The sequence below is a fragment of the Eubalaena glacialis genome, chromosome 19, assembly GCF_028564815.1.
Source record: "Eubalaena glacialis isolate mEubGla1 chromosome 19, mEubGla1.1.hap2.+ XY, whole genome shotgun sequence".
Classification (NCBI taxonomy): Eukaryota; Metazoa; Chordata; class Mammalia; order Artiodactyla; family Balaenidae; genus Eubalaena; species Eubalaena glacialis.
The window spans coordinates 52,024,330-52,051,249 of record NC_083734.1 but is presented as its reverse complement, the minus strand read 5'-3'; the positions used below and the strand labels follow the sequence as shown (position 1 = coordinate 52,051,249).

At 55.5% G+C, this 26,920-nt stretch overlaps 1 protein-coding gene across 4 annotated transcripts in view; it reads right to left on the bottom strand.

Moving 5' to 3' along the window:
- Positions 1 to 19,382, bottom strand: part of SLC38A10 (solute carrier family 38 member 10) — a 42,532-nt gene extending 23,150 nt beyond the window's left edge. For 3 of the 4 annotated variants that reach the window (XM_061177115.1, XM_061177117.1, XM_061177116.1), the window contains exons 1-10: positions 18,980 to 19,382; positions 16,260 to 16,377; positions 10,486 to 10,531; positions 9,586 to 9,679; positions 9,232 to 9,375; positions 8,206 to 8,330; positions 5,354 to 5,456; positions 4,330 to 4,512; positions 1,611 to 1,722; positions 640 to 746 (exon numbers count right to left, since the gene is read on the bottom strand). In XM_061177115.1, the coding sequence (XP_061033098.1) occupies positions 640 to 746; positions 1,611 to 1,722; positions 4,330 to 4,512; positions 5,354 to 5,456; positions 8,206 to 8,330; positions 9,232 to 9,375; positions 9,586 to 9,679; positions 10,486 to 10,531; positions 16,260 to 16,377; positions 18,980 to 19,078 (1,131 nt within the window). In that variant the 5' untranslated portion in view covers positions 19,079 to 19,382. Of the gene's footprint in view, positions 1 to 639; positions 747 to 1,610; positions 1,723 to 4,329; positions 4,513 to 5,353; positions 5,457 to 8,205; positions 8,331 to 9,231; positions 9,376 to 9,585; positions 9,680 to 10,485; positions 10,532 to 10,641; positions 10,712 to 11,773; positions 11,928 to 16,259; positions 16,378 to 18,979 lie in introns of those variants that run through there. The other variant, XM_061177118.1, reaches the window with a different exon arrangement.
- Between the last annotated feature and the right edge of the window lie 7,538 nt (positions 19,383 to 26,920).

Sequence of the window (26,920 nt, the reverse complement as noted above, 5' to 3'; positions counted from 1 at the left end):
GAGCAAAAAGCACGGACAGTTCATGGAAAGAGAAACGCTCACCTTCACTCCAGGGCAGCCGAGACTTGCCACCACCCTTGGGCTGACGGAGGGGAGAAGCAGAGCTTGGCTGCTAAGCAACAGCGCTGACCTGCACATGGGCCCTTGGGGGAAAGCTCCCACTCCTGACACAGGGATCCCGGGGCCCAGAGAGCTTCCTATAGGTACTTTCTCAAATATACAGAAACGCTCGTGGGCACGGATAGTCTCCATGGCATTGTCTGTAACAGTGAAAGACTGGAGAGGTGACACCAACAAGACAGTCCCCAGCGAGACAGTGCGGGTGTCCCCAGGAGGGGATGGAGACGGGGACGTGAGCGTGTGGCACACACAGATAATCCGGTCACCGTACAGACAGGCGGGGAAAAGCGGTTCAGCACTCAATGCTCAGATAAGCGTGGTCAGCAGCTCGGCTCGGCGGCCCTGCGGTGCAAGGCTGCTCACCTTGGCTTAACCCCACGTTTCTCAGACCTACAGGACCATGATCCTTTTGTGCTAAGAAACACAACGAGTTCACGGGAACTTCAGAGAACACCGCCTCCTGCTCTCCCCGACCCAGACCCGCCCTGAGTGGGGCTGAGAGCGCTGCGCAGCACGCACCTGGGAAGAGAGGGAGTTCTTGTGGATCTTCTTGTAGATCAGTGCCGGGCAGATGAAGCAGATGAGGCTTCCCATCGTGGCGCCCGTGAGGCCCAGGATTGTCTCCACTGGGAACAAGAGTGACAGGGAGGGGTGAGCTTCCAGCGAGCAGGGTGAGGAGCCTTGCCACTAAGGCGCATCTACGCGTGCCGCTGGACAGCAGCAAGGAGCGGGGCACAGCCTTCTGTGCCCACAAGGACCCTTAGGGTGTCCAATCTGACAGCGTCGGGCCAGAGCCTCAGGCAAGTCCCCTCCTCTCTGTACCTCAGCTTCCTCGCCAGTGAGGTGAGGCTAGCAGCACTGCCCGCCCCATGCTGGGTCCACAACGCTGTTACAGCTCCTCGTGGAGCGTCCGGGCGGCCAGCGGGGGCTTTTGGGCCGGATCATCTTACGTCACCCCACCTGCTGCCCAGCGAGTGACCAAGCAGGGCCTGTCCTGGTTGCGTGGGGAAGCTGGGAGCCTGGAGTGTGGGGCCTGGGGGTCGCTACCTGGAGGGCATGCGGGGCCCACTCGATGTCTGAGGACAATGAGCTTTGTCTGTGCTGGAGCAGGACGTCGGACAACAGAAATCTTGCCCAGGGCCCTTCCCTTTTCCCTCGGTGACGTGTCAACAAAATCAGGAGTCAGCAGTAAGGAGCTGCTTTATAACCACTAACTTCACACATCAGGCCTGGACCCCGCATCGCAGCTTCCACCCACGTGTTTGTGGTCACATCAAGCTGCAGCGTTTTCTCCCAAGCCTTTCTCAGGGAGCCAAAGAAAAAAGCGCCCAAGAGTCTCTAGACTTTTTTTTGACCAGAGAGGACGGTGGTGAGACTCTGAGCATCTTGGCTGAACGCCGAGACTGGAGGCAGGGGCGCACAACAGCAGGAAGGGGGCGCAGGGCAGAATAGGCCAGCAGGAGGCCAGCCGCTGGAGCAGCCCCACTTACCATTTGGGATCATGATTCCACCGACCATGGTTCCAAACACAACCGAGAGGGTGAGGGCTTTAAACCGCAGGGGTGGCATGTAGCCTCCGGCGGCAAAGGTCCCATCTTTTTGCTACATGAAAGAAAATAAAAACAAGGTTCTGAAATGACCAATTTCCTCTCCACTCTGCTGTAAGCAAGTCCTTAAAGGGCTCTACCAACACCCCAGGTAGGTCTGCCCGGGAGGTGGCAGGCGAGCACTCTGGGCACAGGCAGATGTGCCTGAACGTGAACCTGCAAACAGAACCGCGGACCCCAGGAAGGTCCAGGCTGCTCCTCACAGCAGCTACGGTGGTAAATAACAACTTCGTTCTGAGATACGAAGAACAAATCCTTCTGTTCTCCTTTTAGAGCAATGCCGTGAGAGAGATTTTTAAAAACACTGCATAACATGGGAAACAGAACACATCCCCAGTTCACAGTGACACGCAGTGGGTTTCAGGGTGCGGTGGGCCCCCCCATGCACACAGACACGCTTGGCTGCGCCATCCTTGTCTCCAGCAGGCGCGTTCAGGAAGAAGGCAAGGGGACAAGTCAAGTCATTACATGCTGTAATCAAGCCAAAGAAACCACCTCTGGCCTCACCTCCGTATCCATAGGCACAGGGGCACCGGAAGCACCTCATCAGGCTGTGGTGAGGACCAAAGGAGGTGATGGGAGTGAAGCTTCTAGAACAGTGCTGTGCACACAGGAGGGGCTAGCCATGATTACTATTGCTGGGCTAGGAAAACACCACTCAAGTGAAGCTTCAGACCCTTCCAGAACTACAGTTTGGAGGCACCCAATGTCCAGAATTGACTCGCACAGGCAGCTTTCTTAGGACAGACTAGTGAAGGAGGTTGTTAGGTCTACACCTTCTGACTCAGAATCCTACAGAAATTTACCCAAGAAACACTCCAAGAGGAGAAGAAGAAATGGGCAGCTACATGCAGAAAGAGGGTCACGAGAGTCACCCGTGATAGGTCAAGGGTGAAAGACCAGCAATGAACAGGAAGTGAGAGCAAGGGCTTAGTGACGCTGGGGGTTTCTATGGATACACATGGACTAAAGACAGGAGAAAACACAGCGAGAGGAAATCTGCAAAGAGATGCACACAAACGCCAAGGGGAGCAGAACGGGTCATTCGAATGAGGATGGAGGCATGCAGGTAAGGTTTCCACTTGAATTAACATTTCCTTTAATACCACTACTGATTTTCTAATTTAAAAAATCATAAAAACATGTTATTTACAGAAACACAACTGCTGTTCAGATATGAAGTACATGTTTGCATCAAACAGAGGACCCCATGGCCGCATAAGCTGGCCTGCCGCGCCCCCCAGGGGACACAGCCTTGCTTGGTGCCCAGGTGCCTGAACAGCTAACAGGGGTGGGGCAGGCAGCCAATTCTTCAGGACTGGGGCTCTGCCGCAAGGTGTTGTCCCTGGTGGCAGAATCCGTGGGAGGCTGCCTCAACCATGCGCCAAGCCACATGGACGAGCCCGGCTCTGGCTGTCCTGGAGGCCTAGGCAGCCACCCACCCCGTCTGCCTGCCAGACTCTCCCCTCCCCGCCACCATGGCCTAAGCAGTTCAAGTGGCCACCAGGAGTCCTGGCTGACGCCACAGACCAGGCTCAAGGACTCGGGCGGGAACACAAGAACCACCGCAGAGAGACAGGGCCAACCCCATGCCCTCCCCCTTGGGCACGAGCTACCACAGTTGCACCTCTTGTTGTCAACTGGGCAGGAGTTAGAGAGCCAGGGGAATGTGGGTTCCCACTGTACATTTGGAAAACTGCTTACACAGGACTACACGGCGCTGGGCCTACACACACGACAGCAAACAAAACTCAGCCTCTCTCAAGGTTCAGATGTCCTTCGTCAAATTATCAAAATTTTCCCTTACACAAATGTAAAGAGAATGGTGGCCTGACCCCAGCGTTCATCTGCCCACCCGGCCGGCCGTTATCAGCTCCTGTCAGTTAAACCGGCTCTTCTGAGTTCCCAACCACTCCTCTCCCACAGGGTTGTGCTGAAGCAAGCCCCTGATTTCCCGCTACTTCTCCGATGTGGGGGACAGCAGGAAAGTCACAGGACATGAGCCTAACCTGCTTGGACACTGGGCCTGACTCCACATCTCCTGCTGGAATCGACCCGATTGATCTGGGGCTCTGTACTCCAAAGTTGGTTAAAAAAAAAGATCCCTATTAAAAGATTTCATTTTAATTGGAGTTTTTTTTTTGTTTTAATACATTTATTTATTTATTTATTTATTTATTTTTGGCTGTGTTGGGTCTTCGTTTCTATGTGAGGGCTTTCTCTAGTTGTGGCAAGCGGGGGCCACTCTTCATCACGGTGCGCGGGCCTCTCACTATCGCGGCCTCTCTTGTTGTGGAGCACAGGCTCCAGATGCGCAGGCTCAGTAGTTGTGGCTCACAGGCCTAGTTGCTCCGCGGCATGTGGGATCTTCCCAGACCAGGGCTCGAACCCATGTCCTCTGCATTAGCAGGCAGATTCTCAACCACTGCGCCACCAGGGAAGCCCTTAATTGGAGTTTTTAATTTTTAACTAGGAAAAACCTTTCCTACTACCGCCCAGGAAAATAAAGAACTAGCAAAAGCCACCTGAGGACAACATAACTGAGACCAGGACAGAGACAATTCCCGGCAGAACGCCGTCCGAGGGGCCCTGAGCACCTTACCTGCTGCTCGAAAAGCAGCGTGTTCAAGGCCTGTCTGCAGGGCAGGATCATCATGGGGAAGCCCACGGCCACGGACATCATGAAGCCCACACGGATCATCTCGGTCACCAGGTTGGAAGGGAAATGCATGAGCACGTTGCCCGCGGTGGCCTCGGTGAAGCTCACGTAGCCGAAGAAGCCCACCTGCAGGGGGACGACAGAGGGATGGGGGGGGCATGTGGTGAGAAGGGCGCACCCTCCCTGGAACAGCCGCGAGCCTCATCACGAGCAGCTGCAGCAAGACCAAGGCCCCCCCAGCTCCTGGCTCGTAAACATCCTCCTTGACGAGCAGAGGCTGCAGGCCTAAAGGTGACAGTCCTATGTGGCTTCTCCCCATTTGGACAACAGGGCACCAAGAGAAGAGAGCTGCCTGCATGGAAAGGGAGCACCGGAATGCCCCATGAGCCCCGCAGAGGGGCCGGACTTAATCTGGCTCAAAACCCAAACCATGGGGTAAATCAAGGTCCCCACGAGCTCAGGCTCAGCGTGGACAACAATCTGACAGACCATTTGTAAAAACTGACAAGAATGGCGGAACCACAAAGTTCAGGGAAACAAGCCAGACTCTCAGTGAATTTATATCTCTATTTGCCATGTAAAAAAACAACGAAGAGAAAAATTAAGAAGACTGGAGAGAAAATCTACCAAAACGTGAACTGTATCTGCATCTGTGGGCTGGAACTTGTGATATTCTTTCTCTGTTATTTTGCTCTCTCCAATTTCTCACTGATGGACCACCTTTCTACAGCAAATCAGCAGAGGTCTTGGGGAGGCTCCAGGCCCTGCGCTGAGGCACCCGCGCTCCTCCCGGGATGGGGACAACACCACCACCTGGGGAGCGGGCTCGCAGGTGGCCCTGGAGCTGAGCGGAGGCGCAGAGCTGCCCGGCAGCCTGCGGGCACTGGGATGGGAGGGAGCAAGGGCAGGCCTGCGCTGGGGGACTGGAGGAACTGTGCAAGGGGGTGGGGTGTGAAAGGGTTCCTACCATGACGTAGAAGGTGGTGACCACGTTGAGGGAGGAGGCGAAGATGGAGCTCATGGCTTTCACTGATGGCTCATCCAGGCTGTCATAGGTGGGCAGGACCTGGCTGTATAAGAACGAGCGACTTCACGGAGCCGATTCCAGAGACAGACACACCTCCCCCAGAGCCCCAGCCGAGGCTCCACACCTGCCTTCCCACCACGCTGGCCACCACCGGAGCCGAGGCTGAGCTCTCACAATACTACAGACAGTACTCAGAGCCCTCCCTGAACGTGCTCTCTGTAAACATTTCAGAAGTGCCACAGGATGAAAGGCCGTTTGTTCCACTGCAGCAGGAGCGTGACCGCTCCGGGCTGGGCTGAAGCACCCCATGTTTACAGGGGAAGCAGGAAGCGGTTCAGAGCATCGCTGTCAAAAGAATGGAAAGTTAAACAAACAAGCCGGGCTGCCTGCCCATCTCAGCGCCTCAGCGAGGGGCTCAGAGCCGGCGTGGACCCAGCTCTGCGACGGGAAGAGTGGCTTCAGTCCCACGGCCCACAGCCAGCAGGGCAGCGCCGCCGGGCCTGGGAGGGATGCGTCCATGCAGGCTCTCTGCAAAGAGCAGGCAGGGACCCGGCACCTGCGAGAGGTGGGCCCCATGGAGGCAGACAGGAAGGGGCGGGGGGTAGGGAGCCGGGGGCCGGGGGGTGGTACGGGGGGCTCCTGTGCAGCCCTGAGAGGAGAAAGCAGGGTGACGCTGTGCTGAAGGCTCAGGCTCAGCACCAAGGGAGACAGGGCCAGTGGTCACGCCACGCGGGAGGCCGGGAGGGGGCGCGTCAGGACATAAATGAAACCACAATAGTCAGCGGAGCCAAATCCCAAAACCGCCTTAAAAAAAGTGAAAGGAGAACAAAGAGGACGCGCTAACGTTATTAACAGCAAACGACAAGGATGAGGATGGGGGAGGCCTGGCCGGCAGAAGCTGGCACCGTCCCCCAGCCCTGCACACCATCCCATCAGCTACCCCCAGTGGGCAGGGGTCACAGCAGACAGCTGTCCCCACCTCGGCCCGGCGGAGGGCAGCGGGTGGCCACACGCCCATGCAGCCCAGGGAGGCGGCAGAGGACCTGCAGGGGAACTGGCACCATCATCTGGGTGCTGACCAGCTCCTTGGGCCAGAGTGGGGTCCATGCCAGGGAGCCCCAGCACCAGATCTCAGCACAAGGGCTTCCCGCCCCGGCCCCCAGCACACACAGGGAGAAGTCCCTGCCCAAGAGCCGCTGACACTGCGGGGAGGGGGCTGTGCCCTGAACGTGGGGATGGATGGGTGTGGAACGGCCACGGTCCCCGCCTTCCTCCAATCCTGCCTGGGCCCTAAGGACCCCTGATGGTGGCAGCCAGACCCCCACGGCGGGCCAACCCAGCACCCGCAGAGCACTTGCCCACCTCGCTGAGCAGCCCTGTGACTCAGTTTACCTGAGTCAGAGGAGTCCGCCTGTCCCCCTGCACAGCCTGGGCCTCCACGTGCTCAGTGCTCTCTCCGAGCTTCTCTGGGCCGCAGGGCCAAGTGGTCCTGCACCACCATGTACTCATTTACTGCAAACTCAGACCAGAAAGGGCCACACAGTGATGGCACAGCGGAGGCCTGGCCCATCCAGGACGGGGAGACCAGCCACACAGCCGGGCCCGTGGTCACCCGGCAAGAGCAGCAGGGCCCCCGCCCCACACGTGCTCTGGGGCAGACATGCAGGGGAGGGAAGAGCCATCTCTGCCCTTGGATGCCCCCAGCTCTGGACCCCTCAGCATCGCTCCCCAGGGAACGTGGGTGCCTCTGCAGGCCCTGTGCCCTCTGTGAGCGGCAGACGGGACATGTGCTCACAACCCCTCCGGAACCCATAACTCCACCTGAGAACCAAACCCAGCAGACGTGCCTGACTACAGAGCAGCCACCACCAAAAGCCCGACCAGGGTTTATTTTCAAAGAAGCAAACTCAGACAAAAAGGACAACCGGTAACTAGGTACATGGCAAAAGGATGTAACTTCTGTCACTGATTGTAACGGGGACATTAAACAGCAAGAGTGGAGAGCGTTCTGGTGGAAACCAAGCTGCCAAGAGAGACGAGAAGTGGGAAACCATGATTTGGATCTCGCGTGTGGGTGTAAACACAGCAGTCTGGACAGTCTCATCTGTCACGCTAGTTTACGACTGGCACAGTTGATGCCCGTAGAGCTGTGGGGGGCTGCTCTGCCAGCCCCCCGCCACCGATGGTCCCTTCCTATCCCCGCCAGATTTACGCCTCTCTTTTGAGCGGGTTACCACCTGACTGGGCATGAATCACAGGCTCCTGTCATTTGGTAGAGAAGATAAGGCTACTGGAATTAAGGAAATAGCTGCTCTGCATTTACAAAGCCCTGCGTGCCAGAGAGCGCACGCCTGCTCACGTGCACGCGCGCACACACACACGGGCCTCTGAAAGCATCCCAGCGGCAGTCTGAAGTCAATGTTTGTGCAATTTCCTCTTAAATATTCTCACACGAACAGCTAAATTCTGGCAAAATGCTCAGGACTCTGTGAGTCAGATGGTTTGGGGCTGTTCTGTGTTCCCCACAGCCAACTCTACTCGTGGGGGATTTGGCAAACTCGGCGCTCTCACCAACAGTGCCGGCAACACATCTCGGGAATAAAGTCGATTTCTCCCTCAGTAAACATCTAACTCCCACCCTGAACCCAAAGCAGGAAGGCCAAGGTGAAGAACACGTTACTCCTCGTGGCCTGGATCATCCACTGAAGAAAACGGTGCTTCCCTCTCCTAGGATCATAGCCCCACCTCGTAACACACTCACACGCGGGGCCCCGGGAGCAGGCAGTACTTACGACTGGCAGGCAAAGGACATGCCAAAGATGGGGATGCAGCGGGAGACGCCCTCCCAGCGGATGTAGCTGACTCGCCGCAGCCACTGCCCACCAAAGAGGCCGTGCTTGAGGGAGGAGAGCATGATCTGTGAGGAGAAGAAAGCGGAGCTTGGCACCAGGCAGCAGACACAGGTGGGACTCAGGCCAGGGCCAGGGCCAGGCAAGGAATGGATGCTACCCGCACCACAGTGGGAAAGAGACAGCCTGCAGGCTCTGGCACAGTGCAGCCTGGTGCCACCAGCTGGAGGGGCCGGGGGTGGTGCACGGTCCCGGGGCCGCTGCCCTCTGCTGTGCTGCAAGCTGGCCGGGTGCTGCCCAGAGAAGCGCACGCTGCAGGGCCTCTTGACATCGGGGGCTGCTGCCTGTCCAGGGCTGCTTAGCGCAGACGGTAAGCAACGAGGCCCACCTGGTGGGCCCCAGTCGCCTCCGGGACAGGACAGTCCCCCAACCTGGCAGGTCCTTGCCGGTCCTGCACGGACATGATTTAAAAGACAAACCCATCAAGGACAGGGCTGTCTGGAGAGGAGGGGAACGGTCACTGGGCTGGCCCTCACGGCCAAGGGATGCTGGGAACACCGCCCGGTGCTCGGTCTTCTAAGGAAAGCCCACTGCACAGATTCTCTCGTTCTGCTCCCGCAGGACTGATCAGGGGCTCAGGCTCAGGGGCTCCCACTGAGGGCCTCCCAGGCTTGGGAGGAAAGGGGCACCCTGAGTGTTAACTCCACGCTGCATCCCACCCCCAGCCTGTGATAAATACTCACTGGAAAACAACTGCTCACCCCCTTGTGACAAAAGGCTGGCCTCGTGACCCCTGGCCACAAACCCCATATAAAAGGTCTTTCGTGAACTGAGGAGCATCACACTTTCACTCCCTGCCCTGGAGGCCTCCCCTCCCCTGCTGGCCCTGTCTATCCACCGTGCCCCTGTGGACGATTCTGCATCACCTTCCTGTCATCCTTGGAAGGCAGCTGGCGGCCCAACACTCACCACGAACATGAACACGGTGTAGAAGATGAGGGCCATGGCGCTGAAGGACTGGATGGAGGCCATCATGTTCCTCTGCAGGCTGAGTGGGAGCACGATGCACAGGGACACCGCGAAGAGCAGGAGCATGCGGAAGGTGCCGGTGACCTGGAGGGAGCGCCAGGCGTTGCCCCAGTGAATCCCTGGGTTTCCCACCCAGAGCCCCGGCACTGACCCAGGGCCCAGGGAGCTTCACCACACAGCATGCTAGTCTCGGCCCCCCTCCCGCTCCCCGTCTGAGATGTGAACTTAAACGGTGTCCCTGGGCTGCCACGCAAGCAGCCACAAGCCTTCCAACGCACCTGCAGATGTCCTTACCTGAAACCCAAACAGCCGAGCAAAGAAGTTGGACCCCAAGTCGCCAATCACAACGTAGAAGGCGATGCAGGTTCCCAGCATCAGCCCAATCATGCTGCAAGGAAGGCAGGCGCGGGCTTGAGAGCTGAGCACCAGGGTCCCGGGGAGCCCCAGACGTGCCCCATCCCTGCTGGGTGGCCGCTGACACGCAAGAACCCAAGGGAGGGGCTGAGTGGGAGACGTGGTATCAACATTCAACGGTTTACAGGGTTTGGCTGTGGAGTTTGCTATTTTACTCAGAATGAGTATTGAGTAACACTGAACTCTTCTTTATGTGGTATTACATTTTTCTCTCCACAGGAGGTTCTAAAAGTTCTTTCAGGTGCTACAAAAATGCACTGTGATGTTAGACAAGTTAAAAGAACAATTGATTGCTTCAGAAAGGGTTATCCTTTTCAGTTTGCAATTCCCTAATTTAGAAGCCTAAAAGTGCAATTTCCCAGCCATTTTTTCATCTCATAAAATTTTACTCCAAAGGGAGAATATGAGTTTAATGCCACCTTTATGCAACAGTGTCCGGGGCAGGGGGCGGGGTGGGGGGTGCGTACAAGCTTCAGGAACAGAACCAAGAGATGAAGTGCAGCCGAGGGAGCGCCCCCTCGCTATGTTCCCTGGGTTTTCCATTTTTATATTTTTCTTAGTAAGACTTAAATAAGGCTTTCAGCTTTGACACTAATCATTTTAAGGGTACGATAAATTGAACTTTCAGCTATTTAGTAAGTAACACTTCAGAGAAATATTTCAAGCTATGAACCAATCCGCATCTAAAACATACGGCTCATTGTGTAACGATCCTCCAGTTTCTCTTTGGCCACAAGTGAAGAACAGAGAGAATTACCCCAACAGAACAGCACCACCTACCTGGTCTCCACCAGCATCTTCCCTGCTTTTCCGTAGGCGTGCAACGCTAGTGGGCGGAGGGTGGGGGAGAGAATGAACAGCTCAGTCCAACAGTGGGAGAAGCACATCAGTAAAAATGTTACCAATAAAAGCTGTGAAAGGCAATTTGACAAAAACCTGCAGGTCTGGAGTTCCATGGGTGTAAAGGGGATATTTTAAAATCTTGGTCCCATGCTTTTTTTCAGATCTACCTTCAACAAACAAAAATCACAGAAAATAAGAACAAAGCCAGTGTGGGTTGGTTTTCTCACACACACACAAAAAAAAGAGAGAAAAGAAAAGGAAAGAAAAAAGACAAGAAAAACCATCCCAGCGAAGTAACAGTTTCTCTCTGGGCAAGCCGGGCAACTGTGAAGGAGGCTGAAAGAGGCCTGCCTGGGGCAGAAGCTGCATGGGGGTGGGGGGTGCCCAGGAGGGCTGTCAGCCCAGCCCCAGCACATCTGGTTTTCACAGCCACACCAAAGGGACCTGGCTAAGGGCCGCTATGTCCCCTCTGTGATTTCAGAAGAAAATCTCAAACGTGGTACTTTGGGACAGGAGGGGACAAGTGCATTCGGGCCTGCCCCCACTTGCCCTGCTGGTGAAGGGTGTGTCCTACAGTGGAGAGGAGCCCCTCTGCCCTTCCTTCCTGACAGTGGAGCTGCTTCTAGCAGAGGCGAGATTAAGAGCTGACTCAGCAGGTCCCTCCCAGGACCTAACAGTGGCCGGGAACCCCTGCGTCCCATCCCCACAGTCCAGCAGGACGAGGGCAGAGAGAAGCTCTGGTCTCCCAGGAGCAAGCAGAAGGGGGTGCGTGTGACAGCACAGCCCCAGCTTCCTGCCCCTGTCCCTCCCTCACACAGCGCCAGGGCTGCCCAGGAGACTGGGAAAGTAGGGAACATGAAGGCCGATTGATATGAATGAGTCCAAAGACCCTTGTTACTTTCAAATTACTTAGGAAAAGGCATGACACTGCCAAAAGCAAGTGAGCGTGGCACCTGACCTGGGCTACACAGCCACAGGGCAGGTGGCCTTGAGAAGCAAAGGGGGTCACTCTGCTGGGGAGGTCACTCCAGCCTCCCGGCTTGTCTGACTACTGCACAGACACTCGCACCTCAGGGTCATCTAAGACACAGAGCCCGGTTCCCCAAACGTGAAGGTGCCTGGGGCCCAGCCATCCCATTCCTTTTCCTTCTCCAAAAAGAAGTTGAGCATCTCAGCGTATTCCAAATGCTCAGCCCACCCTGCCAGAGAAAGTTCTAGAACACACCTGCATTCTGGACAGAGGAAGCTAAAGTTGCTCTAGGAAGCCAGAGGTCAAGTCGGGAGGTGGCACCTCTTCACCCAGAAAGACTCGACTGGTTCCTAGAACGACACCCTCACAGGGCTGCCCCCAAGTTGCTACCTGTGCTGAGACAGCCTGTGGTTCCAGCCCCGTTCTCACCCTTTCCTCACCTGGGCCAGCCCCCCACACACCCCACCCACCACTTCAAATGTCCATCCCTCAGTAACCTCTAATCCCGAGTCACAGATACAAACACCTGGCAGCGCCCCGGCCCTCAGCCTCTTGCCTGGCAAGCCGGGGACTGCCCTCCTGCCCCTCTGGGCTGGAACCACAGCACCAGACCTGCCCCGAGAGGCTAGGAGGAGTGGGCAGGGTGGTCTCTGAGAAGGCACGTCCCTTCCCCACGCTCCTGGGTCGGGCCTTCCCTCTCCATCTGTGACAGGCTCGCTGCAGCTCACGGGCCAGGCCTCACGGGGGCCAGGAGCCGGCACTCCCACCAGGTGCGGAGCCAGGACTGGTGTCAGGAGGGACTCTCCAGTCTCCCCGGAGATACTGGCTCAGCTCGTCCTCCTGGGGCCATGGTCTCGCCCACGGCTCCACGGCCGCTGTGCACACAGAGCTGACCCTTAACCTGCCTCGTTGAGTGTGGGACCCCAGCCCCACTCCCATACTCACCACCCACAGTCCAAAGCCTCCTGCCCGCCAGGCAGAATGGGGAAGCACGCACCAAACCGTGCTGTTCAAGCTGAGGGTGATGACCTCAACGCAGCTCTCCCCAGAGCCAGGCCTTGGATGGCAGCTGACTCCCCACTGCCAGCCGCCAGGGGATGATGAGCATTTGCTGGAAAGATGAGGGGTAGGGGGTGCAGAGAATCCTGGGTGCTAGAAAGGTTGGTTTTACGACCCTCATTTCCCAAGCCAAGTATCCACAGGTACAGGTCACGCAACCGCAGACAGGCAGGGAGGGACAGGCCCTCTGCAGGCCCCACCCAGCCCATGAGCGGGCAGCAGGCTGACCAGGGCCACAGAAACCTGGGCAGGCGGATGACAGGACCACAGACATGGTGCCAGAGCATCTGCTGCGCACAACTGAGCACTCCGAGGTGGCGGCGAGGCCCGGCCACCCTCCTCGGGCAGGGCCCGGGTCAGAGTGGCCTCGAGGGGGCCACGACTTCTAGGGGCAGTTGACTATCTGACATAGCTGTATATCTTCTGAAAATGGGGTTTGAAAAGTCCACTCAAAAGTAGGCCATGCAGGGCAAGGGAGCAGCAGGTAAGAAGTGGATAAAATTAACAGAACCAGGCCATAAGCGACAAACAAGACACCACAAAAACACACACAAAACACCAATAAAAAATCCACCAGTGCTGTATTTCCCCAAACTGGCAAAGTTCATTCTCCAGCGATGCCTATGCACTGGCCAGAGCGGAGTGGGCAGAGCTATGGTCATTTCCAGGGACGAACCAAACAGAAAGATCACAAACTCAAACACCAGAAAACCACCCACCCGTTCCTCGGAGCGCGGACAGTTTAAAAAGGTTATTTGTTCAAGTTGCGACGGCCTTTCTAGGAATTTCCCCACCATGGCCTGCACTGTCTCCAGGTCTGTCCATCTCCTTGACCCCCACCTGCCTGATGCCCATGGGCCCAGCAGACAACATGCGTTGGGGGCTCTGTTGACAGAGGCCGTATGTCCCCGGGCCTGCGGCACGAGGATGCAGTGAGCACTCTCCTCCTGGGCCACCTTCTCCGGCTGCAGCGCAAGCTCTGGGCCAGGAGAAGGCAGAGGACAAGAGAAAGGCCTGCAGGCAGCAGGAGATGGCTCAGGAAGCGTGGGAGGGTTGCTGGTCCACAGGGTCCGAGAGATTCCCATCTCTTCCTGTCTAGAGCTCCTTTCCAAGCGGTGGGGCCTCTCCATTTCTGAGACTGTGCCAAGACAGAGCCAGGACGAAGGGCAGCTCATGCTGCAGGCTGGGCCTGGGGGACTGTGGGAGTTCACACAACTGAGCCATCTTGTTTGGTACCGAAGACATAACCAGAGACCACTGGTGGTTTCAGATCCTTTTTGCTTCTAGCAGTTAGAATTGGGCTGCAGTCACCACAAGCAGTTAAAGGTAGGAGCCCCAGCCAGCCATGCAGAAGGGTGTCCATGGGTAGTTTTCTTCAATCTTTCACAGCTAGCCAAACCAGTTTGCCTTCTCAGGGACTTTCTAAGAATACTCAGACAGACAGCTGTCAAAAACCACGGCCTCCCCAGGCCAGGGTCACCCATCCTCTTTCAGGGCACAGCCAGGCACTTCGTGGGATGTCTGCTACAGGAACCCTCAGTGGGGAGAAAGAGTCACCCTAAAGGCCATGGCCCCACAGACGGAGGAAGGAACCTGCCCAGGAGCACATTTCATCCCAAGTAGAATTTGGTCTCATGTGGGGGGCAGGGCGGGGCGCAAATTTAGCTGATAAATTTCACTTCCCCAAGTGACTCCAATAGCAATAAAAGAGTCTGACAGGGACTTCCCTGGTGGCACAGTGGTTAAGAATCTGCCTGCCAATGCAGGGGACACGGGTTCGAGCCCTGGTCCGGGAAGATCCCACATGCCACGGAGCAACTAAGCCCCTGCACCACAACTACTGAGCCTGCGCTCTAGAGTCTGTGAGCCACAACTACTGAGCCCACATGCCACAACTACTGAAGCTCACGCGCCTAGAGCCCGTGCTCTGCAACAAGAGAAGCCACCGCAGTGAGAAGCCCGCGCACTGCAACGAAGAGTAGCCCCTGCTCGCTGCAACTAGAGAAAAGCCTGCGCACAACAAAGAAGACCCAATGTGGCCAAAAATAAATAAATAAATTGATTACTTAAAAAAAAAAAACTTAAAAGAAAAAAAGGTCTGACATCACCATTCTCATCAGAACGGAGAGAGAAGGAAGTAGCCCTTCAGTTTTGAGGTCAGAACAAATGCAAGTACCTCCATGCCAATGCAAAGTAGGCAGACTGGAAGGAAACCAGAGGTCACGCTGCCAAAAGCCCACATGTGGGGCCTGCAGATGTTTTTATTTTGTTTGGCTCCTGGAACTCCGCACACCATTTCCTCTTGCTGCCTCCTCTCTGCCGTGAGAGCTGTGAGCTGAGGGCCCAACCAGGCCCTCCACGAGCGGACCCAGCATCCTGGCCACACACCAGCTAGAGGGTCAGGGACTTCCAGCCGGAGGACAGGAATTTTCCCCAGAAGTGCTCAGGACCAGCTCCTGAGACCACGTGCATCGGTATTTCAACACCCACACCATATATGCCCAGAATGGAGTGCAGAGCCGAAAGTTAAAAGGCGGTGGAGAGAATGCAGCCTGCACACACCACCCTGAGGGGGGATGGAGAGTGAGGGACCCTGCCCTCAGAGCCAAGTTGCCCAGGAAATAGTCCAAACTGAAAGGAGGCGGAAAGCACAGCCTTCTCTGCCTCGGCTGAAATCAAAGGAAGAAAGAAAGATCTAGAGGAAACGAAACTGCAACCAACAGCAACAGGAGACAGAGGACGGCACTGAGGAGATGGTGACTTGCTCCCAGCTACGAACCCGAGCCCAAGGACAGTCTGCCCATGGCGTTCAAAGTGGGGATGTACAGCAAGATCCCAGTCAGGCAGCTCGGAAGGAAGGCTCTGGGGACTCTTGGGCACAGGAGCGGAGGCTGCTGAGGCTGCCTGAACTGGGAGAGGGCTCTCTGTGTGGATTTGCGTAAAGGGGAGAAAGGAGAATGAGTATCACCTCAATTTTAAAATGTGTGTTGATGTTAACAGTTTTTTGGTGTTTTAAAATTTTTTTTTAAATTAATTAATTAATTAATTTATTTTTGGCTGCGTTGGGTCTTTGTTGCTGCGCGTGGGCTTTCTCTAGTTGCGGTGAGCGGGGGATACTCTTCGTTGGGGTATGCAGGCTTCTTATTGTGATGGCTTCTCTTGTTGCGGAGCACGGGCTCTAGGCGCACGGGCTTCAGTAGTTGTGGCACGCGGGCTCAGTAGTTGTGGCTCGCGGGCTCTAGAGCGCAGGCTCAGTAGTTGTGGTGCAGGGGCTTAGTTGCTCTGTGGCATGTGGGATCTTCCCGGACCAGGGCTCGAACCCGTGTCCCCTGCATTGGTAGGAGGATTCTTAACCACCAGGGAAGCCCAACAGTTTTCTTATAATTGCATTAAATTTTAAAATAAGAAACTGCTGTTCAAAGGACTCTTTAAGAATAAAGTGGAAGAAAAGTAATTAAAAGAATAAGGCCCAGGGACTTCCCTGGCGGTCCAGTGTTTAAGACTCCTCGCTTCCAATGCAAGGGTCACGGGTTCAATCCTTGGTCGAGGAACTAAGATCCCACATGCCGCATGTGCGGCCAAAAAAAAAAGAATAAGGCCCAAACCCCCAGATTGAGATGCTGCACTTCTTAAGAAGGTACTGAGAAAGGTCCAGCGCCCCCTGGGGAGGCGATGCGCTCACCCAGGCCGGCGTAGGTCCTCCGCTTGCTCAGGCTGGCGGCTTTCACCAGGAACATGCACGACTGGTGCGTCATCCAAGAACAGAAGACCAAGAGCAGGGCCCCCAGGACGATGCCACACTGTAGGGTTGGGAGAAAAAGAGATGTTAACAAAATAAAACTACCCGGCATCTTTACCTCTCACACTGAACAGCATGTGCGACGACCAATAGCCCTCCCCGTGGCCCCCGCCCCCTAGACACGAGGCCCCAGCTCTGTTTCATTCCTGTGCCTATGGGTGGTGGTTCCTAGCACTAAAAGGACAATTTCCTGGATGTGGTGGCCATAGGCTCTGTCCAGAGACATAAAGCCTGTGCATTACCCCAAAAGAGCACCAGGGACACCGTTTCCTTCCCAGCCCCTCCCAGAGTCTCAAGGAACAGCAAGGGGTTGCCAGTCTCCCCAGTTCCCTGCAAACACCCTACAGCAAACCACCTTCCAGCCACTTGGATCAACAGCTACGAGTGATAAACACATTCTGGAAGGAAGAGATTAAAAATGACATTTACGCCTTTCTTATAAGTTAAACAGACACTCACCATCTGACCAGCAATTGCACTCCTAGGTATTTACCCAAAAGAAATGAAAACATGTGTTCATGCACAAACCTGCATGCCAATGTTTACAGCAGGTTTATCTGTAATCCAAAAACTGAAGAAACAACCAACTGTCCTACTAGCATCTAGCAGAGTGGAACGCACACACAGCCCACGACCCAGCTCTCCTGCACGCAGGTCACCACCCCACAGAACGCGTCCACGGGGTCAAAGCCTGTACACATGTTCCTAAGCACTCCAAATAGGAAACACCATGCCTGCCTAGTAAAGGTTAAAACACAGATAAATTGAGGAATGCTAGCCAGACATCGAAATGTACTACAACATGACCCATTCACGTAAAGTTAAAATCTAGCAACACTGACCTGTGGCACTGGGGGTAGGAGGGGGCACCCTCAGCAAGAAGGCAGGGCTGGAGGGTGCTGGCAATGCTGTGCTCCTTAATCTGGGAACTGGCTACATGTGTTTGTTAACTTTATGAAAATCCATCAAGAGTACACCTACAATGTGTCCACTTTTCTGTATGCATGTTACACTTCAATAAAATGTTAATTCTTTTGGAAAAGTACCCAAATTACTAAAACCAAACAAACAAAAAACGCAAACCAAAACTTTTTTTAAATGACCTGGCTGCCAGATCAAAACACATTATCTCCAAATTGCCCGTTGGCCTCACATTGTGTTCTGGCTGACGGCTTCTCACGGAGAAGATGCTGAGTGATGAGTGAGAGAGTGTCCTAACTCAGCCAGGCCCTCGGGGCAGGGCAAACCACGTCCAGGTCTTGGCTTGCATGCAGACCCCACCTCTAAGCTCTTCCCCGGGCAAGTCAGCCTGGCCCATGTTTAAATGCTCTGGCAGGGGCCTCGTGCCCAGCACACGGCAGATACTCAAATCTGAATCACCAGAACCCTGCCATGGTGGCACTTGGCAGACAGGCATCAAGGATGACAGCACTGCATTTACAGACGCAGGACCAGCCAACTACACATCCCAGGATGCAGTTCTGTGCCAGACAAGTCGCAATGCACGCTGGGACATGTAGTCCTTCCAGAAACAGAGGTGGCCGGCCCACACTGGGATTCACATACCGAGACACAGATGTTGCCCCAGGGCTTCTAGAAACCGCCAGCGTGGCCTTCCACATAGGCCTGCAGTCTCTGTCCTCCTGCCAACATGCTCACCAACCAAGTCAGATCAACCACTCACACGGGGACCGTAAACGCATTTTCTTTCTTTTTGCTATTTTTATCCAAAATATACTAAACATGAAAAATGCAAAGTGTTAATCTAAAATTAAACGACTGGTGCCCATTTTCAGTTCCAAAATGTCCATCTTATTTTCATTTTTTCCACCTATTTGGTTTCATCACATAAGACTGGTCTTTGAAGCCTTGATGGCCACCTGTTCTTCTCTGGTGTCCCACTCCTCCTCCCCAACCCTTAAGCAACCCAGCTAGTGGACAGCTCCTGCCCTAGGAGGCAGGTGGAGCAGCACCTCCACCGTGGCACACAGGAAGCTAAGAAGTTCATTTTTAGGAAAGAAGTTACCCAATTTGTTAATTCCATCAATCTCCCTTTTCTAATGTACCAAATGCCTATTTGTGAATTAAACAGAAGCCAAATGAATCCACACCTCAAAAATGGTGAGTTTCTTTCATGCAGTATTTAATGTTGGGATGACACCAATTTTTTAACATTTCAGATTTTTTCAATCAAGGTAACATTGGCATACAGTGAAACGCAGAGATCTTAAGCGTACACTCTGGAGAATTTAGTAATCACCTTGTAACCAACACCCCAATCTAGTTCCAAGGCCTGGGGGTTTGACTTGTGTGCTTCTGAATACAAGTGAAGTCAGGTCAGAGTTTTAAAAAATAATAGTAAAGAAAAAGAACACTGAATCCTGTGGTCACTTTCCATTTTTGAAAGACCATTTTGCTTTGCTACACTTGCACTTCGGTCTGACGCTATTAATTGTGCTTAAGTTTTTCACTGAGGAAATTCCTTCGGTTTCTCTTGCAGCCCCGAGGCGGGCGAGCTGCGGGGCCGCCTCCCCCAGCCCTAGTTCCCGTGAGGGGGTGAGCCCGGGGCGGCGAGGGCGGTGACCACTGCCCACTGGACTCACCTGTTTGAAGCAGAAGGGCATGGTGAGGACACTGACACCTACTATGCTGTTCACTATGTTCGTGATCAGCCCCCAGTTGGAGGCGGCGGCCGCAGTCATAGCGTGGGGTCTGGGGGCCCGGGAGCCCCAGTCCAAGGCGCCGGGACGACGGTGGGGCGCGAGACCCTGAGGGGGACGGGTGGCTGCCTGGAGGAGGCGGCCTCGCGGGAAGGCGGCGGGAGTAGTCAACCTCCAGACCCCGCCAGACCCCGCGGCCGCCTCATGGCTTCGTCCCCCGCTGGCTCTCGCTGGCCACCCCCGTGTCCCCACGCCCAGACCTGGAGGAGCCGCGGGGTGCCAGCCAGGAACACCTCAGCCCGGCTTCGCAGCCGCCCTGGCACACACACTTCCGCCTTCCGCGGGCTCCTCTGCCCGGAAGTGACGACAAGGAGGCGGGGCTCGGGCAAGGCGCTCAAGACGAGAGGCGGGCCTGGGTGGAGCCTGAGGGGGCGGGGCCTGGGGAAGGAGGGAGGGCGAGGCCTGGGGGCGGGGCTTGGCGGGCGCAAACCAATGAGAGGTGGGGGCTGGGTCTGCGGGGTAGGGCCTGCGGGGCGGGGCCGGGCGGCCGCTCACCTGTCCCAGCACCCCGCTAATCCTCCTGTGGACCTGGGATCCTGAGCCGTGTCTTTCAGGACCTGGTGCACAAGGAACTCGCCCCTGCGAGTTCCATTGTCACATACATATGGTATCATCAGTTTGGCCAATCTGGTGAATAAAATGGAATCTCACTGTGGTTTTTAATTTGTTCTCCCTAATTACAAATGAGGTTAATCATCTACTCATATTTTTACTGTCCATTCACATTTCTTCTTGAAATGCTTATTCATTTTTGCCCATTTTTCTAATTAGCTGTTGATCTTACGAATTTTGCGTTCTTTCAATGTGCTTAGTAAGTAGCCCTGTGTCCCTCAATTGGAGTTTGTCTGATGTCTCCTCATTATATTGGTTTTTCATTGCTGTCGTAACAAATCACCACAAACTTAGCAGCTTAACCAACACAAATCTGCTCTTACCGTTCTGGGGGTCAGAAGTCCAGAATGGATCTCACCGGACTGAAATCAAGATGTGAGCAGGTCGCCCCCTTTCTGGAAACTCTCGTGGAGACTCCATTTCCTACTCATTGGGTAGCTGGCAGAATTCAGTTCCTTTGGGTGGTAGGACCAAGGCCCCCGTTTTCTTGCCAACCGAAAACTGAGGCCCGTTCCCAGTTTCTAGAGGCCGCATTCCCTGGCTCATGGCCCCCTTCCTCCAACCTCAAATCTGGCAACAGGGTGAGGGGGTCACCTCCCTCTCGCTTCACATCTCTGACCCATCCAGGAAAAGTTTTCCAATTTTAAGTATTCATGTGATTAGATTGAGTCCATCTGGATAATCCAGGATAATCTCCCCATCGCAAGGTCTGTAACCTTAATCACAGCTGCAAAGTCCCTTTTGCCATGTAAGGTAACATATTCACAGGTTCCCTGGATTAAGGAGTGCACATCTTTGTGGGGAGCCAGTATTCTGCCTACCCACACCCATGATGAAATTCAAGTTACGTTTCTTTGGCAGGAATATCATGGATGCACTGCTGTGTTTCCACTGAATCCTATCAGGTGCCGAATGATTTTGATTTGTCCCATTACTGGTGATGTTCTCTCTGATCGCTTGATTAGATAGTTACGTTAAAGTTACATCTTTCTCCTTTATAAATAATGAGTGGTTTGTGGGGAGGTACGTTGAAACTAACTGTCCTGCTCCTTGTCAAACTTGCAATGTACTAATGTATTGATGTCACTGTGGACTCCTAGTTTCCTATTGTATTCAATAGGTTATCATCCATTACTATCATTAGTTATTCTGATGCTCAAATTTCCCAGACTTGGACGGTGAGAGCCCCTTCAGCTGGCTCCTGTGTCCTGTGCTGCGTCCCCATCGTTCTCTGAGCACTTCCTTGCTTTCTTGCACAATTAGATGTTCCTAGCTCATCCTGTACTTTTCCAGAATCAATCATTTCTCCAAGGAGCCCTGGGTCCTTCCAGTGGGAGACTAGTCATAGAGACCAAGACCTGGGCCCTGGGTGTGTGCTCAGCCATTGGGATGCCACTGCTCCTGGTCCCTCAATGGACAGAATTAGAAGACACATGTGTGTACCACACTCACATATAGATTTCTTCCAACGTCCATCTAAGTATATTGAAAGCTACACTTTCACAGCAACATCGCCAAATACCCCTGGGGGTCCAGGTCCACAGCATTCATCTTGGTATTCTCCCTTTCCATACTTGTAACACCCGAGTTGATGCTCCCCCACCTCACTTGGGCTCCAATAGCTTCCCCTGGGCTGCCCCACCCCCATCCCAGACTCCCTCTCTACCCCACTCTGGTTCTGAGTGGCCTCCCACCCGCAATTCCCGCTGACACAGTCACTCACCTCGCCCTGCACCACCTAAAGGTTTAGGGACTGAAGTGTAAAGCAGGGAAGGGCAGGGCCGTGGCTATTTCTGAACCTACACCCACTCCATTCTCGATACCGACACATGAGTTCAATCAGCAGAGCTGACAGGACACCGCTGTTCCATGGCAGCTTTCTGGAGCACAAAGGCTTTGTGACCTGGGCATGTTAATGAACCACTCTGAGCCTGTTCTGGGGCACCCATCACTGAAGTGGCAGCAACTTTCCATTTGGTCGCTGGAGGTGACAGCCATGGGCACCATCAGGGGAAGGAGGGGAAGGGGGCTGGACGAGGGTCCCATCTCTGGAGGCTGGCGACTTAGGTCTTCTAACAGAGGGGGATGCTGACCCCACCTGGCACGTCTGTAGTGAGGCGAAGGATCCTGTTTCTCCCACACTGGGGCGGGGGGGCGGAGGTGGTGCCTGCTTTACCAAGGGTGAGCCCCTCTACCACCTCCTTCCCCTTCCCCTCCCTCTCCCCCACCTCAGTCCTCACCAGAGAAATGCAGGGACCCAGCCTGGGTTAAGTCCATGTGAGAGTTGTGGCTGCTTCAGAGAAGGGCTCCTGGAGAAGGTGGCCTGGGCCCCAGGAGCTGGTGGTAGGCAGAGCCAGGGCCATGGAGCCGGCTGTGCCCTGGCTACCGGGACACTGGATCAATCCTCAGTGTTTTCACGTGTAAAATGGGGCTGATGACCCTGCTCTGCGATTCTCTATGAGGTCACAGGTATAAGCCCCAGTGAGGGCTGGTCCCTTCTCTCCTGGAGAGCATCATTGTTTTTCGGCAATCCTCTGCTTTTTCATCTGTGTCTCTAGCTTCTAAACTGCAGGCATGATGGGGGGCCAGGATGGTCCCTTGGAAATGAATACTGGGGGCCCTGGGGGGCTTGAGCATCAGGGACCCTGGCATGGGGTCTGGGCTTTCATCACCTCAGCAAGCAGGAGTTAAATGTTCACTCCAGCCCAGTGGCTGAATTGTCCAGACACCCAAGTTCCCATCCCCCTCTCTGGTTGGGTTCTCCCTCTTTCAGGCTGTCTGTGTCAGAGCAGAGCCTGGAGGCTGCCCTGAGCCCAGGGAGGTGGCCGAGGGAAAGAAGGGGGAGCCCAGGCCTGGTGGGCCCCTGGCCCTGACTCCCTGTACTCTCCTCCCGCTGTTTATATAACCCCAGAGCCATAAAACTGACAACAGGTCCAGCAGACAGGAATGGATTTCATTTAGCATCTGTTGGGCGGGGCGCCATTGGATCACATGCTTGGGGGAATCCACCAACCCCCTCCCACTGCCAGGCCTCCTCCTCAGAGGAAGGGGCAGTGCTGGAACCACGTGGAGTGACTGGATTCACAGGGAACCTCGTGACTGTCGCCCCCCCCCCCCCCCGGCCCCACACACACACTTGGCCCTGACCTTGGTTTTCTGGGTGGGGGTGGTCAGGCCTTAATGAGGTGTGAGAGGAGAGGGGATCGGCCCTGGTGTTTTCCAAAGTACGCTTGCTCCGTTCATTTCGTAGGCCCCTTTGTGTTGGGAGAGGGGAGCATGTGAGGTGGGGAGGCGGGGGCTGGCCCCACTGTGGCCCGGAGGATGATGATTATGTCCCCTCCTCCTCTGTCAGGGGCCGCCCAAGTTGGAGATGCCTGGGGAGCTGCCCAGGTGCAAGGGAGCTTCGCTGGGGCTGACAAGGGGGAGCTGGGTGGGCCACCCTTAGCCCCCCACTGAGTGGGCCCAGTTTTGAGAGTCCATCCTTGGCCCCAGCCCCTAAAGCCACGGACCAAAGGTTTTTCCCAGGTCTCAAGCTGTTGGTGACCCGGGCTGGCTCGGGCTCTGGGAGGAGGGCTAGGGGCCGGCGGCCCGGGAGAGGAAGACAGGAGAGCAGCTGCTCGTGGGCACCTGGGCTGGGTGGACCTGGGAGAGCCTTGGGGGCTGGCAGGGTCTTCCAGGGGTCTTGACACTGGTTCCCTGTGCCTCCAGGGGCCTCTGTCTGGAGGAGGGGCAGCCATGAGACCCTCGGTTGGAAAAACCACAGACTAACCATCCAGTCTTCCAGGGCCCCCCATGCAGGCCCCAAATCTCTGGAGACTGGGAAAGCCAGAAGCCCGGGAGGCAGGCAGACCCTGTCCATACCAGACGCCAGGCCAGCTGACCCAGACCTGAGGGAGACCAGTAGCGAGCTGGGCCAAGGGTAGACCAGGCCTCCCCTCCTCAGGTGGCTCTGGGACCCAAGGGGGCACCCAGGGAGGCCCCCCCTCTGCCCTTTCCTGGAAGGCAGGAAGCCAGAATGGGGTACCGGGGAGAGGCACCTACATTCTCTCCCAGCCAGCAGCCTGGCCCAGATGCCCTCCCACAGCCCTCCCCAGGGACCTCACTGGACAGACCCATCCCAGGACGCCTGGTGGGGGAGGGAGAGGGCCAAGGGGTGTTTTCTACAAGGAATTCAGAAACGGCCGTCAGCAGAGCTGCCTCCCAATGTCCCAGGACCCCACACATCCACTAATGAGGGCCTGTGACCTCCCAAGCCTAGGGCCACTGCTGCAATCTCCACCCTCACCTTCTTTCCCTGCAGGTTTAAGGTGGATGTGACCCCCCCACCCAAATTCATGTGTGCATTCCTAACCCCAGTCCCTCAGCATATGGGGGGGTCCTAATCCAATATGACTGGTGTCCTTACAAAAAGGGGGAATTTGGACACAGGCACCCACACAGAGAGAACACCTGTGAACACAGAGGCAGAGATTGGCGTGATTCATCTACAAGCCAAGGAACGCCAAGGATGGCCGGCAGTACCAGGAGCTGGAAGAGAGACATGGAAAAGATTCTCCCTCAGAAAGAACGGACTGTGCCGACACCCTGATATCAGACTTCTGGCCGCAGAACTGGGAGAGAATAAATTTGTTAAGTCCCCCAGTTTCTGGAACTTTGTTACGGCAGCCCCAGGATACGAACATTACCATGCTGCCCATTCTGGACGCTCCAGGGTTTCAGGCCCCTCGGTGTCCACACGGCAGGCCTCCCGCAGACGTGGCCCCTGCCACAGCCTCACCTGCTCCGTCTGACAGGTTCATCCTTCCCCTCCTTGGCCAATGGTTCCCTGGTGCCCTTCTCAGCCACCCTGCACCCACGCCTTGGCCCTGTCTCTTCCTTGTTCCTGGCCACCCCTCGCTGCCCAAGCCAACCACGTCCTCCTATGGGACCAAGTTCACAACACCACCTAATTTGCAGCGCTCACCCTGGAGAACCACAGGAATTGGAGCAATTAAAGCATGTGCAGAGGAGAAACTCCCGCCTAATTCCTGCAGGTGGAGAGGGTCCGTGGAACATGCCACCTGGCCCAGGTTGTCAGCGCTCAGGGCGTTGCCCGTGCCCACTGGGAGCTGACCCTGGGCTAAGTGTATAGTGATCAGCATCTCCAAGTGGCTGCCTGACCAGTGTCCATGCTGTCCTTTTCCCTATTAACAGCATCTCTCTGTCCTTGTCAATGGCATTGTACCCAGCAAAGAGATTACTCTTCCCACCCCCTCTTTGCAGTCAGGACAGTCATGTGACTAAGACCTAACCAGTGTTAACAGAAGTGTTGGGTGAACTTCAGGAAAGCCTTTTCAGTGGTCCTTTTTATCTCTCCCTGCCTCATTCCTGTTGCCTGGAATGCAGATGTGATGGCTGGAACTCCTGCAGCTGTCATGTACCCATCCTTGACTTCTCCTTTTCAGTCAAAACCCTAATCCTATCTGTCAGGAAATCTTGTTGAGTCCATGTTCAGATACCCATGAATCTTACCATCCCTCACCACTTCCTCTGTTTCCACCATGGTCCCGGTCATCATCATCTCTTTCCTGGACCACTGCAATGCTCTCCTCACTTGGCACTTCCTGGCCTCCTCGCAGTCTGTTCATCACATGGCAGCCAGAAAGTCAGAGCTCCAACTCTTCTCACTCAGAGTAGAGCCCAGGTCCTGGTGGCAGCCTGGCCAGGGCAAACTTCTCGACTTCCTACTAAAGGCAGCCAATGGCAATCCCTAACTCTTACCCTCTCCACTTTACAGATGGGGAAACTGAGGCTCATAGAGGCAAGGCGATTTGCTCAAGGCCACATAACAGGAGGCCCAGGGCCTGGACACAGGTCACTGTGGCTCCATAGCTCCCTGCACGAGGGGCTGCTAGCCTCTGCCCCCTGAGCTGAGACAAGGGAGGCAGCATCTTCTAGCTGGTGGTGGAGTCCAGCACCATGCCTGTGGGACTGGCTCCTGGGGATGCTTTAGGCCACGTTAGGGGAAAGGGGACACAAAGAACACTACTGCACCACTCCAGACCCGTCTCCGAGCTCGCCGTCATGCAAGCTTTGGGGCCTCATGTGGCCTCTGTAGACCTGGTCTCCACTGGGGCCTCCCCTTTCCCTGGTCTGAGGGGTAGCCCTTGGTCAGGTCCTATCCAGCAGCGGGGAATGGGAAGTGTGTCCCCAGGCCCATCAGGGAGAGCCTTCTGTGCAGCCAGGCTGAGCTGGAGGGACAGTGTGACCTTTATGATGTCCCTGGGCTCAGACAAAAGCTGCAGATTGTAATCTTGGCCACCAAGAGAAAACTTCCCCTGAATCTCATTATCATCTTGTAATTAGAGGGGGTGGTTGAGAATTTGACAAGATGGAAAAACTGCTTTCATCTACTTTTCCCCCCCCCCCTTTTTTAAAAATTCCAGACACGAGGCGAGAGCTGCCTGGGCACATAAGGTGCAGAGTCACACGTCTGGACACAGGGACCCCCCAGGCACCATTCCTGCAGGCCCTGCATGGGCGGGTGGGTTCCCTACCTAGGTCCCTGGGAAATTCACAAGGTGTTTCCCTTCCTGTTGGGGCTGGAGGCAGATCTGGGGGTGCGGGAAAGGCAGGGCCATGTCTGAGCTCATTCTCCTGACGCACCAAGCAGCTTAGGAGCTGGCACTTGACCCCAGCAGCTGCCGTCCCCTAACCAGCAGACCATGTGCTACCCCCGCCTGCTCTGGGATTCCATCCCCCTTAAGCCAGGATGTCAGGCTGTCCCATGGCCACCTTCCGCTCAGCCTCAGCCTGGCAGATTGGGGCAAAGCCGGGCTGAGACCCCAGCATGCACTCAGCTCACCCTCCTCCCTGCCCCACGGACCCTCTGTGGAGCAGGCCAGCAAGAGGCACGAGGCCTCACCCCTGCTCCCCAGGCTACATCTCAGGAGTGGGGACAAAGGATGGGATGTTCTGGCTGCAGATGTGCGCGCCCCAGGCTTGCCAGGGTGAGATGCCTCGAAGGTTTTGTGAGCCGGCAAGAAACTGACATTTCATGCTCCAGAAGGGAGAAGCCAGCAGTGGTGGCCGGAGCCCGACAAATGCCCGCCTTCTTCAGCCCCTTCTGCATCTGGTCCTCCCAGGCCACAGAAGCGGGGAGATCTCCCCAGGATGGGCCCCCTTCCAGGGCAGCATCCCTGGGATCAAAGGTGTCACTTATCTCCCCTAAAA